Raw genomic sequence first — 19,236 nt, 5'->3', positions numbered from 1 at the left:
AAAATAAATTTGTACAAATATATGCTCAGATAACTTATTACGTGCTAGCTCACAGGTTTGTTATTTTATTAGTTAGAAAATAAATTAAATTCACTTAAAATTTAGTTACGTTTAAACCTTTCTATTTTTAAGTTTAAGATTTATTAAGCTCAGAATGTGTATCAGTTTTAGAGCCGTATAAATAAAAAAGATATTATTTAATAATATAAAAAATTGGTGATAGCAGAGATATTTATCTTTTGAATACAGATAGCCATTTTCTTATATATCTTCAGTGACTACTTGTGTAATGTTAGTGAGTTTGGTGTCTGCAAGTTTAGATTTTACAAAGTAATTTAGTTCAAGAAGTAGAGTAAAACATATCAGAAGGTGAAAAGGTATAGTGTTAAAGCAATAAACCGTAGTACCTTTTAAAAAGCCAAGTAGGTGGTCTGAAAACTGATTACTTTCTTAAAATGTTTAAATTGAAACCATCAAGCCAAGCCTACTGTGTGGTATATTTGCTTTTTTTTATAGACACATGAATGGATATTCAAAACTTACTTGGGAGTTCATATTCATAGATACATTCATTACTTAGTAAGTCTGTTCATCCCTTAGATTGATTTAATATTAAAAAAATTATAATTTTTATATATTTATTATTGTTTTAGATCCAGATCGGGGAAAATATACCCACTCGTCAAGCATTTGATTCTCTTCTACGTTACATATACTATGCCGATGTAAATATGCCTCCTGAGGATTCTCTGTATCTATTTAGTGCTCCATATTTTTATGGCTTTACTAATAATAGGCTCCAGGTATGTTTTCATTGTACTATAATTGTTATTTATTAAGTAAGAAAGAATATAGTAAATATTGATATCGCTGCCTTCATCTGGACAGCCAAATAGTTCATTTTCAGGACATTTGATAAAATGTCCTGAAAATTAACTATTTGAGATGAACTATTTTGATGAAATGAACTATTTTCATTTGAGATGTCATGACTTTTTCAACAATTTATGTTATGAAAATAAGTACCAATAACAAGCGGAAATTAATCTTACAAAAAAAAAAACTTATCAATATTTACAAATGTTAATTCAGCAAAACATAATTTATTGTGTTTCATTAATGAGCTGAACTTGGTTAGTATTTAAAAGAAAACAATTAAGAGTTGATATTTATGGCCTAGAAACTAAACCTTTGTACAAAATATAAAAAATATTACTAATAAAAAAAAATGAACCGACTTATTTAGCAAAATGATAATAACCACTTCAAAATTTATTAATTTATAGTGATTGCTATCTTTCTACTTTTAAAAATAACACGGGTGCAATAAATACATTAAAAATGAGTTTTTGTAAATTAGAAAAGTTTTTGTCTGTTGATGTAACTGGATTATCTTTCAGCACTGATCAAAGAAATAATGGAGACACTAGAAAAATAATAATTGATTGCTCAGTTTACTGATTTATAGAACTTCATAAATATATGATTGTGTAAGATCGAGTGATTTATGTATGAAAAAATTCTTTCTGATTCGATTTAATTTTTTCCTTTGATAAACAAACAGTGATTAAGCCTCTTTCTGAATACTATCTTAATGTATTCATGTGTTATATAGAAATGAAACTGAATGCTAAATTCCATTATTTCTCAGGTTTATTGAAATATCGTATAAAAGTCTCATATTTCTCATTCTATTAAACATTAAAAAAAAAAATTAAATTGATGAATTGTAGATGTAAAATTAAGAATAGATGGTGTAGTTTTTGTTTAAAATTAATTCATAAAAACAATAGAATCATTTTTGATATTTACAGAGTAATGATTTGTGCTTATAAATTTGTAGATACATTATTGGTTATTCTATTCATCATCCTTGGAGGCATAAGCTGGCACCGGCACTGTTCAATGCGATGTTTTCAGAGAACTGTATGCCACTTGGTCTGAAATATTATCTCAAAGGAATCGATTTTATTAGATATAGCTGATTTCAACAGTTGTACTTGAGAAATTACTGAATTTTTTTAGTCACAGTCTATATACTTCCTACATCCTAAACCTTCAGTTTTCTAACTATGTTTTAATAAATAAAACTTAATCCTGGAAGTCTGAATCATAGCCTGGTACTTTAACCTTCTTTTTAATTCCTGGTACGAAGTAAAGGAAGTGTTGTGATTGCGAAAAATTTTGGTTTTCAGATTTCAATGGAAATATCCATTTTGACCATCCTTGAATCCATTTTGATTAGTTTTGGCGTGATGTCTGTACGTACGTGTGTATCTCATGTAACTCAAACATGATTAGCTGTAGGATGTTGAAATTTTGGATTTAGGACTTTTGTAACATCTAGTTGTGCATCTTCCTTTTTTATTGCAATTGACTGAAACCAAAAGTGTCCAAAAAAGCCCAAAAAACAAAAACAAATTGGATCTTGGCTGTTCTTAACTGCATTAATAAGCTCTCATTGAGAGCTTTTCAACAATATGTCGTAAGTGCTACTTATTTTCATTGGTTCCGAGTTATAGTCAAGTGAGATTTTTTAATTAGTGAAATATTTGGATCTTAGAAGGGGAAGGCACATCAGTTCTTCAAATCAGACTTTATCTCCTTTTTTTTTAATTTACATTTGTTGATTTATTAATAATTATTAACCTCTGTTGTAAAAAAAATTTACGATAAATAATAATAAGAAAAAAAAAAAGAAAAAATATCAGAAGTTATTAATGAAATAAAATTTTATGTATTTTTCATTTTAAAAAAATGTGTATATATAATTTAATAGGCATACAAAGGAAGTCATGTGGTGCCGACATCAGATTTTTTTTACAAAATTCTGCTACAAATTTTCTCTTTTCCACTTTGTCTTAAAATCTTTCTTTGTAAAATAGGACTAAAATCACTTTTCATTTCTTATGCTTAGCCTAAAATTGAATCGGTTGTAATCCAGTAAATGTTCCTTATGTTCATTCTCCTATAAAATATTTTACTTAGTATGCTAGAAGCATAAAATATTCTGATATTGTGGTAGTTCTCTCATTTATCTACTCTTGCTTTCTTTGTATCATAAAAATAATGCTTAATTAAAATTTGCTATGAGTATTTATGATCATATCAATTTTATGTAATTAGTTTATGTATGTGTCTTTACTTATTGATATTGTCATAATGCTTTATGATATAGTAAAGTACTTAGAGTATTTTTTAAATAATTTAATCTTTGTAATCTTTGCTGTAAAGATGAATAGTAATTCTTTTCTAAAATATGTGAAAAATCATTAACAAATAAGGGTTTTGGTGAAAACTCTATGATTTATCAGTATGTTGTCATTATGTTTAGCATTAATAAATTATAATGTAAGATTAAACTGTTTTAGGCTTTCTGTAAGCAGAATCTAGAAATGAATGTGTCATTTGAAAATGTAATGCAGATTCTTGAGGCAGCTGATAGAATGCAAGCATCTGACATGAAAAAATACGCTCTTAAACTGATTGTTCATCACCTGCCAAAGGTAAGTAATTTTATTCTGTACACTATACTGCACTGCATTTTTTTGTTTTAATTAAAAAATAAATACTGTTAAATGAATTTTTTTTCCATGTTGATGTATATAAACCAACAAGTGGGAATCATGTAACAGGCTATAAATCATAGAGTTGAAAGTGAAAAGTATTTTTTATAAGTAATGAACTAATTTATTAATAATTATTAAGGGCATTATCCAGAACCACATGGCTAGTTTAACTTCCTGAATAATATGTTCATTTCATAATGTTTTCAATGGCTCTGCTAATTTATTTTTATATTTTCTTCAGTCATTTAGATATTTAATGTACATTCATGTTTTGTGAACATTTTATAATTAACACATTTTGAAATACTGAACAACTGCATTAGAGTATTTTTTTTTTTAATGAACTTTGAAGACGTGCTTATTAAAGAAGCACTCGGTTCAGTTTTATTGTGTTTTGTAGAAGTTAATTTCACTAAATGACAATTGTTAATTTATTTATAATTTGGAAGTATTCTGTAATACACATATTTGTGATCATATGCATTTATGCTTATTTGTTTTGTTATTTCTTCTTAGGTAACCATATTTCTCTATTAACTATTGCAATTCAGTCCTCCTGTTGACCCTTTTTATTTTTATTTTTTTCACTGCTTACTATATTTAATTAAACATCTGGGTTCTACTTATCCCCATATCTTTTATTTTACTTTTACTGAACACATCTCAAATCATAGAGTACTTTTCCTTGTTAGGAAAGTTCCCTTTTTTTACCTTTTTAATGAAAAAAATAATATTCCATATTTTGCTGATTGAAATCAAAAGAAGTACTACAGGGCTGTGGTTGAATTTAAAGATCAAAAACTTTTGTAGCAATTTATTCATCAGGAAAAAATATGATTGTGAGAGAGAGAGAGAGAAAAACTCAGGTTCACTAGCATCATCTTGGAATTATGTCGATGATTACACAGATTCCAGTTTGTATTTCATATAACCTTTTTATTTATTTGTATTTTGTTTATTCGCAAAGGATATTATGGTTTACAGCACTTAAATTATAGAGATTATTAGTATGTTATTTTTAAAAATATGATTAATTTAATCACTTAACATTTGTTATGAATATAATACATGTATGGTGTGTCTCAAGGTTAACTACTAGGATGCTGAAAATTGGATTTTCATTCAGAAGAATTCTTTAGAAAATAACATATACAGAGTGTCCCATTTAAAATTTAACCCACTAATCAGCCTTCTATAATATATTTCAATTGACTGCCCAACTCTCTGTTTACTGGAATGGACTCGTTCAACAAGTGAACATCTTGCTGATGCAGCAGACTGCTGCTGATAGCCATAACAAAGCGATCATAACACTCAGTGCATTGATAGAAAGAAGATGGTGTTTTCACAAGACGAACGTGTTTTTATTTTTGAGTCATACTTTAGCACATGATCAGTGGTTGCAGTGCAAGAATTTTTTTGCCGTAAGTACCTTGATAAACCAGCACTTAACAAGACATCAGTTCTGAAGTTAATGACTAAATTTAGAAATACATTTTTTATTAATAAGGAACATAAAATATCGATGACAGTGTTGAATGCAGACAGTCGCTGAAATCAAAGATCGATTAACTGCCTCGCCAAAAAATCAGTTGGACTCTTTGTCAGCTGAAATTAATTTACCAAAATCAACTGTTCACGACCATGTCAAATTCAAATGGTTCATCATGATCTTCTTGATCCAGGCAAAGATAAATGGCTAGAACATTGTCATTGGTTTCATCAATTCATGCATGAGGGTATTCATGTTATGAACTTGATCTTTTTCACATATGAGGTGCGGTTTCATCTGGACAGCTACATAAACAGCCATAACAGTAGGATTTGGAGTGGTGAAAATCCCCATGCTTATCATGAAAAACAATTGCACCCGCAAAAGGTGGGCATATGGTGTGCTATATCACAAAAAAAATTATCGGTTCCCTTTTCTTCAAGTACATCATTACTGCAGAATGATATCAGAATATTTTATTATAAGTCATTGCACTTGGAAGAGGAAGATCGATACTGTTAGTTCCAACATGATGGTGCAACATCACACTATGCACATCCAACTTCTGATTTTATTAACAAATTCTTTTTTGATTGTGTTATTGGTTGTGGCTTATGATCACCAAGATCTCCATATATGACTGTGCCAGAAGCCTACAGCAACAAACCACATGCACTTAAACAACTGAAGGTCAGTATCAAACAAGCTATTTTAAATATCAACACACAAGCTCTGAAAACAGTTGCAAGAAACACAATGAAAAGAGTGGAAGCATGAATTTATAAAAATTGTATCCACTTCTAGCATTTACTCTAGAATTTAAAGTATTGGAAAGTTTGGAAATAAAATATTTAATTTCACAACTTACAAATGCCTTTTTTATTTAAATGTACCTACTGATGTAAATGGGTTGCATTTTATATGGGACATTCTATGCAGTGTCTCGCTAAGAAATATAAATACCTGTTAGATATTTTCTAAAAGAAGTAAATAAAAAGAAGTTTGTAGAAACATATGTTTGGAAACACTTTAGTTTTCAGTTATAGTTAGTAAAAAATTTCATTCTGATTTCTGGGCTAACAGTAAAATAAGAAAACTGTTTATTGAAATTATTGGGACAGAAACTGTGGATGAAATCTGTGGTTTTTTATGTTTTTGACCTTCAAAATTAAAAACATTGGATTCCAGAATTGTATCTCCAGTAGTCTTCAAGTAAGTCCAAAAAATTATAGATAAGAAACATTTGTTTTAAGGTTTGGTATTAAGTTACTTTATTTAATTTGCTTATAAACAAATAAAACTGTGTTACAAAGCTTTTTGAGATTTTAATTTATTCTGAGAAAATAGATATAAATAAAGTAATTAAAATCAAATAAAATTTAACAGAAATTGACTTTTATTTAAGACATATCAGACCAAAACATGGCAGAAAGTATATTATAATTTTCAACCAAACCGAAAATCATTTAATATTGCAAAAAGAAATATAACTAGAATACTCAAGTTCTTAAGTACTCAAAATAAATGAAAAAAAAAAGTAACATATTACAAACTTAGGATTTCATAAATTGTTCAAAATGTTCTTTATCACAATTCATGTAACCTTTTGTTTGATCTAAAATTTCTGTGGGCCTCTTTCTGTATTATGTCAGGAGTGATTCATATAACCTCAAATGCATTGTAAATTCTTATCACCGACTCTTCTTTTATATTCATTTACTGAAGTTAATGTATGACCCCCCCAAAGTTAGTAGTGTTCTGTGGCAGTAGATCAGCCGACTTTGGAGGGAAATTAATTAATCTGCCACATCTATTCCTATCAGTTGAATAAGTTCTCTGTCACATTTGCTAAAGGAAAAAAATCTTGTTGGAGGAGGAATTTTTTAAAAGAGGTGGCTAAGTTATTTTGCAAGAAATTTATGTTATTTTCCCCAGGTGTTTGTAAAAATATTATTGCTCTAAATAAACAGTCTGTTTTTTTACAAGTAAAGTTGATTTCTTAAACTTTTATTTGCTTTTAGTCGACTAGTCACATCAGTTTTCTCAGAATTAAATTAAGTTCTCCGAAACCTTTATTACACAGTTTTACTTGTTTATAGGAAATTTAACAAAGTATCTTCACACCAAGCTACAAGATGTGAAATTTTCTACTGTAATTTTTTGGACTTAACAATTATTTCCTCTGAAACTATTGGATATACCTTTCTAGGATGCCCACTGTTTTTAATTTTTTAAGTTCAAAAAACATGTAAAACCACCAATGCTGTCTCAAGAATTTCATTTTTCTGTTGAGTAAAAATCAGGATATAATATTTTTCTACCTTAAACTGAAATCAATTCTGGATTTGTGTTTATAAGAAACTGTGTGCATGTGTATGAAAAATTTATTGTGTTATAATATAAATCCTCCACTTTTACCCCATCTAGCGTTAAGTTTCCTTTTTTGTTTCTTATTCTGATTATGCATTAGGCAAACTACAAATGGTTTCACAGAAAGATAAGCAACTGACTGTAGCAAGGGTAAAGATGAAAATCTTAAATCGTGGCATTTATAATTGCCAACAAGTATTTCTAAACTTTTTTTCAGTTTTGTTTAAAAATATAATTATCATCACACATTAAATTGTCAATTTTTCTTTTAGGTTGCCTGGTTACCAAAGTTATTGACTCTTAGCAGAGAACTTCTTATTGACATAATACATACCATGGCTGAAGAAATGACTGATTCCAAAATTTGCCAGGATGTATCTAGCATCAGTTTGAGTAGTGATTCATGAAACAGGTATTTCTCAGCATCATGCTTTTTAATTTCAATGCAGTTACTGATTGTCATTTATGACATTCTGGGATTTATACCAGCCATTTTAATAGCCGTTTTATACCGTATTTGAATAATAATAAGTCAGTTAATTTAGACTCTAGTTTGGGTCATTTTTTTTTAGATGATTAATTAATCATGTACGCTCAGTGTTTGCATTTGGGAATTTGATATAGAAATTTTATAGTATATGGAAAATGCCAAGCCAGACTGGGATTCAAACCTTGAATATTTCTGAATGAAGTATTTTTAGGTAGGCTGAGATGCCTAGATGATTGTGACATTTTTATTGTTATTATTCAACAGTACTTTCAAAAAAAATATTAATGTGTGGCAGAATTATTTAACTTTCTTGGGCTGAAGTAATAAGTACCCAATTTTATAATAGTAGTAAAAATAACTGGTTTCTGTTTATTTTGCTTCCATTGTGTCATGCAGTTTATGGCATTGCAACATTATTGTTATCGATTGTCATTTGTGTTGAACTATTTTGCTAATTCATTTAAGATTTTTAATTTAATATAATGCCAAATTTTTATATCTGGAGTACTGCTGATAATATAGAGGAAGTCAAGAAAAAAGAGAAACTTTTTCTTTTTAGTTTAATATGCACTCTGAATTTTTCTTTATATTGAGAATAACATTTTAGTATAGACCTTTTTCTATGAGATTATTAATTAATTTGAATAGAGTACATTGTACAATCACATTGTGGAAGAAATCCAAGATGATTTCTTTGTGCAATCATAGAGACTGAACAAAGAAATAGCCTGACCAGGGTTCAAGCCTGGGAACTTCCAGATGAGAAGCTGAGATGCTACTTATATGATTAGTCTTCACCACTGACAAATGTTTCTGTATGTGTTTATTGTTTGTTGTGGTCATATTTGTAAAATTTGATTTTCTAATTCTAACTTAATTTACATACGCTTTGATGTAATTTTTGTGCATAACGTGTTACAACTTTATCTCAGAGTACCATGCAGTATACATCCATGCAGTTGTGTACATCCTACCGTATATGTAGTTAAAGTATAAGTAAATCTGTAAATTGAATCCCACAGTGTTTTACTGTAATATTTATGGTGATGCAAAATGTGTATGATTATTGAAGTTATCAGATCAAGGGTTTAATTATTTATCATTATAACTAGTGCATTACATTCCAGTTATAATATTATAAGTATGCAGTTCACTGCAGTTTATAGTGATTTAAAGAACTTAATCCATTATTCTTAATATACTGCTTATTAACTATGTTAGCTAGATTTCATAAGAAAGCTACCTATTGTAATGGGTACCATGATTCAACTTCCGGAAAATTTTGACATATCTTGGCGTTTCACATCCCCCAGACCCCAAAACCATCATCAGTTCAAAAGTTTATATATACATTTATATATATCTACATACATATATATTTCACTTTCTTGTGGACATGATAACTGCCATAATTTTGCACCAATCACTTTCAAAATGATACATAAAATATAATGACCCAAAATCTTGGTCAAGTTCATTAATAGGTAAAATCGGACCATGGGGCTTTTTCAAAAAAACAAAATATCACTATAACTTTCTTATTAAGTAAAATATCAAATTTGTTTCAAATTCCTACTATTCTTTGGATAAGGGCCTAAAACTTATCTAAGTAAAGTTTTTTGATATCACCAACTATTGGCCAAGGGGGTGGAAAAAATGGGGTTTTGAAGATAAAAAAAAATCATACCTCCCTTAATAGGCACATTATCAAATCAATTTAAAGTGGTCATTAGTCCTCTAAACATTACCTAAAAATTTTTCGGAAACGATTTTTGATATGACCAACCCTTACGGCAAGGGATAACCAAAATGTTGCTGGAATTGTAAGAAGATGGGGCTTGTCGTATCCTAAACATGTGAAACTTTTTTCACATGCAACCATTGTCGTATTGAGTAAATTTGAAGTTTTTCTTTACAAGGTGGAAATCTTTTTTATCTCCTACTTAGCACCAGTGAAATCTATCTCCGCTTTCCAGTGTGCCGAAAGGGATTTTTTTTTTCTTTTTAGTTCTAGTTTTAGCTAATGCGTAGGTGTATTCTTTGTGCACTATTTTTCAAATTGTATTTAATAGTTCCATCATATCTTATTACCTGTATTACTTTTGTTTACCTTCAGTTATACTTTGTTTCTTATGTTGTAATGAAATGTTTGTAGTTTCTTACCTGATTTGCAAGTGTCTCTAAAAGAAGTTGAAATAATATCAGAATATATCTTCAGATAGTTCCAGTTTCTATAAAAATTCTTATAAAACCTGAAAAATTAATTGGAGTTGAAAGTACACTTTTTAAATATTAGTATTAATTTTTTTGTTAAGTTCCCTATAAACATTGAAATCTGTAAAAACTTATATTAAATGTAATTCTGAGCGAATTAATGTAAGGTCAGCTTGAAACAAATAAAAGTTTAAGAAACTTAACTTTTATTTAAAACAAAGTAAACTAAAATTTGGCGGAAAGATTTATAATTTTCAAAAAAAAAAAAAAAATGTTTTGGTATTACAAAAAAAACTTTTGAAGCAAAATCAAAATTAAATTATTTGAGAAATTTTTTTATTTCTTAAGTGAAAATGTTAGTAGCTTTTTACAATTATGTTTTTTGAATTTATCTGAATAATTTTGTAAGTTTATAGAAGGGAATAAATACAGATAAATGCATCCTCATTACAGGCTAAAAATCCTATCACTATTCTAATGACATTTTTATATACAGGTTTGTAATGGAAGTACACTAGCTGCGTAACATGAATGCCAAGAAATATTTCCTAATAGGAGGCTTCCAAACACCAAAACCTTTGCTTTTCTATTACATTGTTTATGTACAATCACTTCATCACTTCCATCATCTTCATATTCTGTTGAGCGCCAAGAATTATGTTTTATCAATGGAGAAGAAAAATTATTCAGCATGTTCAGAGTAGCCCAGGGCTTAGTAATACTAAAGACAAGTTTCCCATCACGCTGGTTTTCGGAGCAGTAAAATATAGGAAATACTTTGTCATTTATTTAAGAAACATAAAAAAAAACATTACATAATGCTGTTGTAAAGAAAAAATATAAAACCATCAATTTTCCCCCAAAATTTGTCACAGAACTTCAGTGTAGGATCATTTTACTGTTGAAACAGAAAATGAGGCAAAATATTTTGACAGCCATAACTAAGAAACTAAACGTTTGCACCCATAATAAAGTTACTTCTTATTTCACCAGCTATTTTTCTTGTGTAATATCTTCTTTAACCATTTATAATTACCATCTACATTTTATGTGCTCTTTTTTTTTTGTTAAAGATAATCAGAACTATTCACCGCATCAGTACCGACTTCTCATAAGGTCGATTTTGCACCATTTTACATTGTGGCTAGTGAAGCTGTACAGGCTTGCATTACGTTTTACTAAATTTCTATCCCCTATACATTTTTTACACATAATTTATTTTCTTTGTATATTATTTGGAGTTAAAACAAAAGATCAGATATTTCATGACGATTTATAAAAAGTAAAGGCCATATTATATTAACATAAGGTAAACAATTGCACCATAATGTAATTAATGAAGAAATGTTAAAGGAGCAGTAAAGGAAGTATCAGTTTTGATTATGCAAAAAGGATTCAGTCAGATTTAACTAGATGTTCCAAATGTCACTAGATATCACTAAATGTCACGAAGATTTTGTAATATTAAATGTATAACGATGTTGGGCCTTTCCATGTAAATGAGTTATTGAAGTTTAAAAATGGCAGTGCTTGATTTCCATTACTCAAGTTAAAGAAAAGTGTTTTGTGAAGTGCTCTCTTGACAGTCAAACCCTTGAGGTTAGTAGTGTTATTGATACAACTGATGGTAGGGTTGTGCTGATACTGATGCCAAAATATAATTAAAATTTCCTGACATTTGGTGTACTTTCATTCAGGATCATCTGCCTTGTGTGAAAATAAAGAATTTGTATTATTCAGGTTTTTACTAGGTGTTACTTGATTGTTTCATCAGTGATTCTTTAAGTGACAGAGCTATAATCGCAATTATTGGGCTGATATTTTAATACAGGAACAATGGAAGTTGATATAAACTGACACTCTTGCTTATGAACTTGGATTAAATCTGTCCTTTCTTTCTATAGGAAATATAGTTGGCATAAATTCAGATTTTTTCTTTGTACTTTTTTAGTTCATTATAGATTTTATTTCAGGTTACCAGGAGTAGCTGGCTTTTTACTGACGGCTTTGTGACCAGTATTCACCATGTTATTTGTACTGGTTATTTACATCAAACATCAGGGCTTAGTCACCATATTTTTAACTTTTTTCCGAATAATACCCTTTTAATTTTGCCATTCTGTGGACATGAATTATGTGATATAATTGTTATACTTTCTTTTTTTTTCTAGCGTAAGTTTTGAATGTTATTCTTTGCTGTATTCAGTAAAAAAAATCATTTTTTAATCTATTCACCGTGGTATTATAACTTAATTTTGAACACACGGTTACAAGTGTTATTATACATAGAACTTCTTTGGAAAGTTGCTGAAAATACTAAATCTAATTGAAAGTTATTAAGTTGAACTTTTTCCATGCTTATTCTGTTCATGACTGTACTGTGTCTTATAGCAATTTCAGTATATATTATGTAAGCAGTTTTCTGTGTAATACAACATCATTCAGATTGCTCTACTATCCCCATGAATTTCTACCATCACATGTTGCAGTTGACCTGAGTAATACTCATTTTTTCACTATCAGTGACTATATGCAATCACAAACTCTAAATATAATTAATCTGATTAGAGATTAGTATGTAATATGCCGTGTATCTCTGAAATAATTGCAATTTAGCATAATACTTCATTTAAAAGGTAAACAATCCCACTATTAACCATTGCAAAGGATACCACTATACTAGTTTTTAATTATGAATGTGTATGATATTGTTTTAGGTATATACTTTTTTTTATGTACATAAATCTCTGTTAGTCAGTTTGGTTTTAATTTGATAAGTACATTTACAACTGCTGGTGAAAGTCAGTATCATACTTCATCCACATGACTATTTACTTTCAAAAATCATTTCCTCACACCAGACTTCATAATACAACTTCAAAATGAACTTTGAAGTTTTTATCATTAGAATTCATGTGGTTGTCCAAAGTAAATGAAACCAACAAAACATAGTTTTTTTTTTTGAAGAATAAAATGTGTTTTTCAGAGTCAATATTTGTGGCTTGAAAGCCCATGAACAGATTGCTGGATTGTAATCATTCTTCCGTAGAAAACAGAACTAATTGTTTTACTATATATTTTCCACAGTGTTTATAGAAATTATAAACATCTGAAAAATTTCTCACATTACAATTTTTTGATGTCTGTCCAAATCAGAATACTGGAAAAAAGCTCATTTAAAATATGCAAATAAAATTCCACATTTATTATGATTTTTAAAGTACCAAAATGCCAACAGCAAGTTGTGAAGCTTCACTTGATGACATTTCACTTCACCATTCAACTTCTATTGGGAACGGGTTTATTAAATATGGTTCAACTGCTGGCATTTCATTCTTACTTCTTGCTTACAATTTCCAGGGTGCTAATCCATAAGACATTATGGGATCATCCATTTTAAGGATTCAGTTTATGATCTTACCTGGGTTTATTATCGTCATGGTTCATGCAGATGTCATTAAAGTATGTGTTTATTAACACCACTTTCTGATGGCCAGTTGTAAAAATGTTAAAATAAAAATTATGTCATTGGGTTGATTTAAGTATAACAAGTTATCAATCAATTTCAAAATAATTTTTTTGCCAGTTACATTTAACTTAAAATTTTATTTGGTATGACTATATACAACATTTTAGATTCACACATTTTGAAGCGGTTAAGGTGACTTAAAAACTCACGCTTGCCAGTTAAAATAAATATTTCAAGCCAGTTTTACCCCTCAGAAGATTCCTTCTTTTTCTGAATCATTCTTTTCCCTATTTTTCAATTTTTTAATTTGTTTTCTTTCTTCTTTTTACCTTCTTATTTGATTCCTTAGTTTTTTTTTTTAATTATTGTATTTAATCTATTCTAAGATATGTCTAGAAATAGAAATATTTAAATTTTTTCTTAAAGGAAATTTATTCAAAATAAGGTTGAAAAAATTAAATTTAGAAGTTTTCAACATAACACTAAGTATGTTTGTTAAAATATGAAGTATATGAGTAAAGTAAAATTTATAACAAATAAATAAATTCCGTAAGTAAATTTTATGCCTTCATATTTTGAATTAGTATTTAACTCGATCATTATATTGAAAATTTTTTTTTACATATAAAATTTTGGCTTGATTCATACGATTTTGGCAGCGTTATTTGATGTCTTACATGACATGCTAAACAAACATGAGAGCCTTACTAAATTTCATTGACTTTTTTAGACCGATGAAATAGAAATATCACATGATTCTCTCCATACATAGATCCTCCATCAATTTTGCAGTATTGGAAAGGGCTGATGTAAACTATGCTCAAAGATTCTGCTGAAATAGATGCCCTTACTCTTAAAACAAAAAAAAATTATAAAAATTCACAACATAGATTTTTAATATAAGTTTTTCAGTTAAGGATGGTATCTAATTGAAAACCTGCAAATTTAATACTTGTACGATTATTATTTACATTTTTGAGACCAAAAGACATGATCTATGTTTTTATTCTCTTTAAGGAAGAAACCGTTGGATCAATACTGTATTTTTTTGTACTATTCTAAATGCAATACTTTGAGCTCTGACACTAGTCAGAGCACTGCTTTGATGATGAATACCACTGAAGAATTATGATCGGTAAATAAAACTGGCTCAGAAGAAAGTCAAATGCGAATATTAATCTTTATGACAAACAATAAAGGTTCTATTATGGACTTCTATGGGATGCTACACTGCACGATTATCAGGTGAGAATAAATACAATGTGCACCTGTAAACTCTTATCTTCACATAAGATATAATTAAAACGACTACAATGCATGATTATTTATATTATAAAATGAAGAGGTTTTAAAGTCAAAAGCTTCAGTTACACTTAGGACTAAATGTTGCATTCATTTAACATATTTATAATCTCATCTTCCAGAATGTAAAAAGTATTAAATCTGAGCAAAATGTATTATTTTAATTGATATCAAAATATCAAAGCTATTGTAACTATATGATTGTAAACATGTAAATCTTAAAATTATGTTAATAGGATTTATATGTATATTTAATTCTATAATAAATAATATTTTAACAAATTTAATTGCTGTAAGATTTGTATAAAAATGATCAAATTGTGAACACCAAGGTATAAAATTCTCAGTAAATAATAGTGAAAAGATGATTAATAATGTAATAACAGAATTTCTGTAATACAACTATTGTATCCACGTAGTCTGTCTCAGTTAAAAATGAGGTCAGATATGATTTAAGAAAATGAGTTTGATCTGAAACAAAATAGATTTGTTAACTTATTTAGTTTTATAATTTCAGTGTAGTTTGTCCTGTTAGGGAAAAGGTGCTTATTATTAGAAACCTATGAAGAAGAAGATGAACATCTAAACATTTACCAAACTTAAGAAAACAGCATAGGGAAATATATTTGGTAGAAAGAAACAAGAACAAGATAAAACCGTAACAGTATAAAAAGTTATAAAAAAAGTACTAATAGAGTAAAATCATTTATTGATCAATTAACATATTACATGTTTAATCATGATTAAATTTGAAATTATAATTAAATATAAGGTGAAATTGAAATATGGAAAGTTATTTGATTCTTTGTAAAGGAATAAAAATAGAATGAAGAATTTATTTAAAATGATAGTATCTGAGCTTAAAAATTAAACTTGGTATAATAAAGAACCGGTAGCTTGTATGAAAAAATATGATTTTCTTTTTCTCATTATTAAAATAAATCCCTCCTCCCACTGTAAACACCTTTTTCTGTCTACTTCTCACCTTTTCAGTCATGTTGTTAATAGACTATATTGTACATAGATGGATTGTATATATGGGTTCATCAGTATTCTAGAAAGAAAAATATATCGTCTAACATTTGCTGGTGACACGGACCTTTTAGTAATGAAAGATAAATTAGAAGGTAATATGATAATACGAAATGAAAATGTTAGGAAAACAAAGTGATAAGGATAGGAGACGATAAAACAATGAATCTCAGCACAAAAGAAGGAATGATTAAACGAGTAAAACATTACAGATACTTGGGTACTGTGTTAATAGATCACTAACGTGAAATTGAAATAACATCTATGCTAACATAAATGACAATAATGGCTAAGGATGTATTTAATACAAAGAATCAGTTATTATGTATCAAGATGTAGTTAGACTTCAGGAAGTGTCTTAAGAAGTGTTGTTTGTATGGATGTAAAATGTAAACCATAAGGAAAAGAAAAGAGGGAGGTCGGAGATATTTAAAACATAGGTATGGAGGAAACTAAAGAAAATTAAGTGGGTAGAATGAAAATGATGAAGTACTGAGAAGAACAAGCAAAAGCAAAAGCTTAATCAAAAGAATTCGGAGTATGAAAACTAATTGGCTGGACATGTCGGAGAAGAGGAGGATTGATTAAAACAATGGTAGAAAATGGAAAGAAGAAAGGCCAGAAAAGATTAAAAATTATAGATTATCTAAAAAAAATAAATAGGAACTATCAGATTTTCTATGGTTTAACTTGAAGTAGAAGAGCATGGAGACACGTTGTGAGGAACTTGTCTCAAGGCAGATAATCTTATGATGATAATATATCATACTTATTTACATGAGGAGAAATATTGGAAAATTTTGGCAAATTACAGATTTGTGTAATCATAACATGAGAAATAGGCTTTGGTTAAATATACATCAAAGGGATCAAGCCATTGTTCAATCGGTATGGTTGTTACCTGTTTAATAAATTGAGGCTAAAAGTACAGCTGCCAAAATGGATAAAATAAAACATATATGACTAGTTACTGGAGAGTCCATTTTATTCATTACAGGAGTTATTAATTTTAATTTTTTAAATGACAGACAAATTTATATTTTAATGTACAAAGTTTGTATATATAATAATTAATTCTTGTAATATATTTTAGTTGACATAAATATTCTAAAGTTAAAAGATTTGCTTACTATTTTGAATTTGCTTGAAGTTTGTAAATGTAATGGACACATTCTGTTCTCAATTTTATACTAGTCAAAGAATAAACCGTATATTATTATTAAAAAATAAAATTCCAATTAATTGCAAACACTGTTTTTATACTGCAATATTTACTCTATAATACTCTACTGTAATACAAAGAAAAAATTAAAATGTTGCACATTTATATGACCAAAAAAAAGTAATTTAAAGGATTATTAAAATTAGATTTTTACATGTAACAATCATAATGTAAAATGCCAATAAAAAGAACAAAAATAAAACTCATTTCATTATTAGCATTGTAAACTAACATTACTCTTATGCTGATCACTGTTATTTAAATTGATCAACTGAAGAGAAAGGATCAAGTGAAAAACATTTTGTTTCCATTTTCAGTGTAGAAAGATTTTGCCATGATTTTATAGAAGATGGTGGTATGAAGTACACCTTTACTATTGAAAGTGGTTCCTCTTGATAACAGATATGACCTTTTTCTTTGTAAAATAACCATAAATTTAAATAATTTATGAGAAAGTTAAACATTTTTTTTTCAACAAAGAGAATGGAACAATAAATGTACCAGAATGGCAAAGACATTATATTTAACTCGTTATAATATTGAATTCTCCTTTCTGTTGAAAGATCTTTCAAAATTATGATATCCAACCCGAACAGGAATCGTATCGTTTGCATACATCTTCATTATGATTTTTTTCGTCTCAGAAAGTGATATAGGAAATAAGAGATTGAAAACTCCCAAAGAAAAACTGATTTTAATATGAAGAGCTAATAGTGTTTAAGAAACCCTAATAAAAAATAATTTTTTTAAGACTTTTACATGGTTCTTAAATGTGATTTCTCCCACTTCACTGAAGAGGTAATGTCAATTCCTGAAAATTTGATCAGGTAGATAAAAGGAGGATTTCAGAATTAGAGAAATATTTAAGAAAAGTGTATTCACTGTACTAAAGTTAACAATGAAAATTTTGCTGATCTCTAAGGACAAGAATTATCAAACAACTGACTCTCCATTAATGAAATTTTGTTTTAAATTTTTATAGAGAATTTATGTTGGTTTTTAACAATAATTAAGAGATTTTTTTTGTCATAAGTAAACAATACCGATCGGACTTCAGGAAGGTGATCAGGAAAATCATAAATAAAAAGAAGAAACAAGGCCAAACCAAGAAAAGAATTGTGAGAACAACACCATAATTGACTGATTAGAAGAATGGAATTTATTTATTGAATGCAGTGACTTATTATAAAATTCTATTTCAACAATCAGTTTTTGTTGTCTGTTAAATATGAATGAAATATGTAACACTAATTAAACATCCTCATTGATTAAATTTTGTGATCTACAACATAAAGAGTTTTTGAAAAACAATTAAAATATCTCCTGTTATTTTTATGTTGTCTACTTTAAAGTAACAGAAATAAATCATAAAGAGCAGTATTTCTTGACTTACTTTCTGGAAACTGTTTTGCCAAGGAAGAAACATGTTATCAGCATTCATAAGTGAGTTTTTTAGCATTACGCTTACAAATATTTTTGAAAATTTAAAGAAAAGTCTAAACTGTAATTTTTCATAGATTATATGTATATAAATTTTTTGGTTAATGGTTTGATGATTTTAGTTTTAAATTGGGTAGGGAATTTTCTTTTTGTAACAGATTTGTTACACAGATGTGCAGTGAGAGGTTGTAAGAAAGAAAGAGATACTTTAATCATTTTGTAAGAAATACTACTTATACTTGAAATAAGCTTGCATAACTTCCACGATTCTGTATTCTTTAATCGAACAGATATACTCGAATACAGAAGTGCAATTTAATGATTAGGGAAGTAATTCTCTTTCTTATTAAACAAGAATACTTTCTATTACATCTGTTGGACCTTGATTGAAAAAGTCGGAAACTATATTAGAATGAGTTACAGGCTTTTCATTTTCTTTAAGCCTTTTATTTTCCTTATCAGTAAAAGTTTTAAATAGTATTCAAGTTTCTTTATAGTATTCCAGACTGCATTTGATTTATTTTGAGATTATGGTATAGCGTGTTCATGGTATACTAATTTGATTTTGTCTGGGGTTTATTTGTGTAATTTTGATACCATTGTGTATGATATAATCTTTTTGTCTATATCCTTACT

General features: G+C 28.3%; 1 protein-coding gene across 5 annotated transcripts in view; it reads left to right on the top strand.

The window, feature by feature from the left end:
* Positions 1-17,120, top strand: part of Lztr1 (Leucine zipper like transcription regulator 1) — a 66,155-nt gene extending 49,035 nt beyond the window's left edge. For 2 of the 5 annotated variants that reach the window (XM_075363210.1, XM_075363206.1), the window contains 4 exons: positions 654-803; positions 3,372-3,506; positions 7,704-7,843; positions 14,622-17,120. In XM_075363210.1, the coding sequence (XP_075219325.1) occupies positions 654-803; positions 3,372-3,506; positions 7,704-7,838 (420 nt within the window). In that variant the 3' untranslated portion in view covers positions 7,839-7,843; positions 14,622-17,120. The other 3 variants (XM_075363207.1, XM_075363209.1, XM_075363208.1) reach the window with 3 other exon arrangements.
* The last annotated feature ends 2,116 nt before the right edge of the window (positions 17,121-19,236 follow it).

Source organism: Lycorma delicatula, chromosome 4 (assembly GCF_047948215.1).
Source record: "Lycorma delicatula isolate Av1 chromosome 4, ASM4794821v1, whole genome shotgun sequence".
Taxonomy (NCBI): domain Eukaryota; kingdom Metazoa; phylum Arthropoda; class Insecta; order Hemiptera; family Fulgoridae; genus Lycorma; species Lycorma delicatula.
Note: the sequence above shows the minus strand (reverse complement) of the source record. Positions and strands in the feature narration are given on the sequence as shown.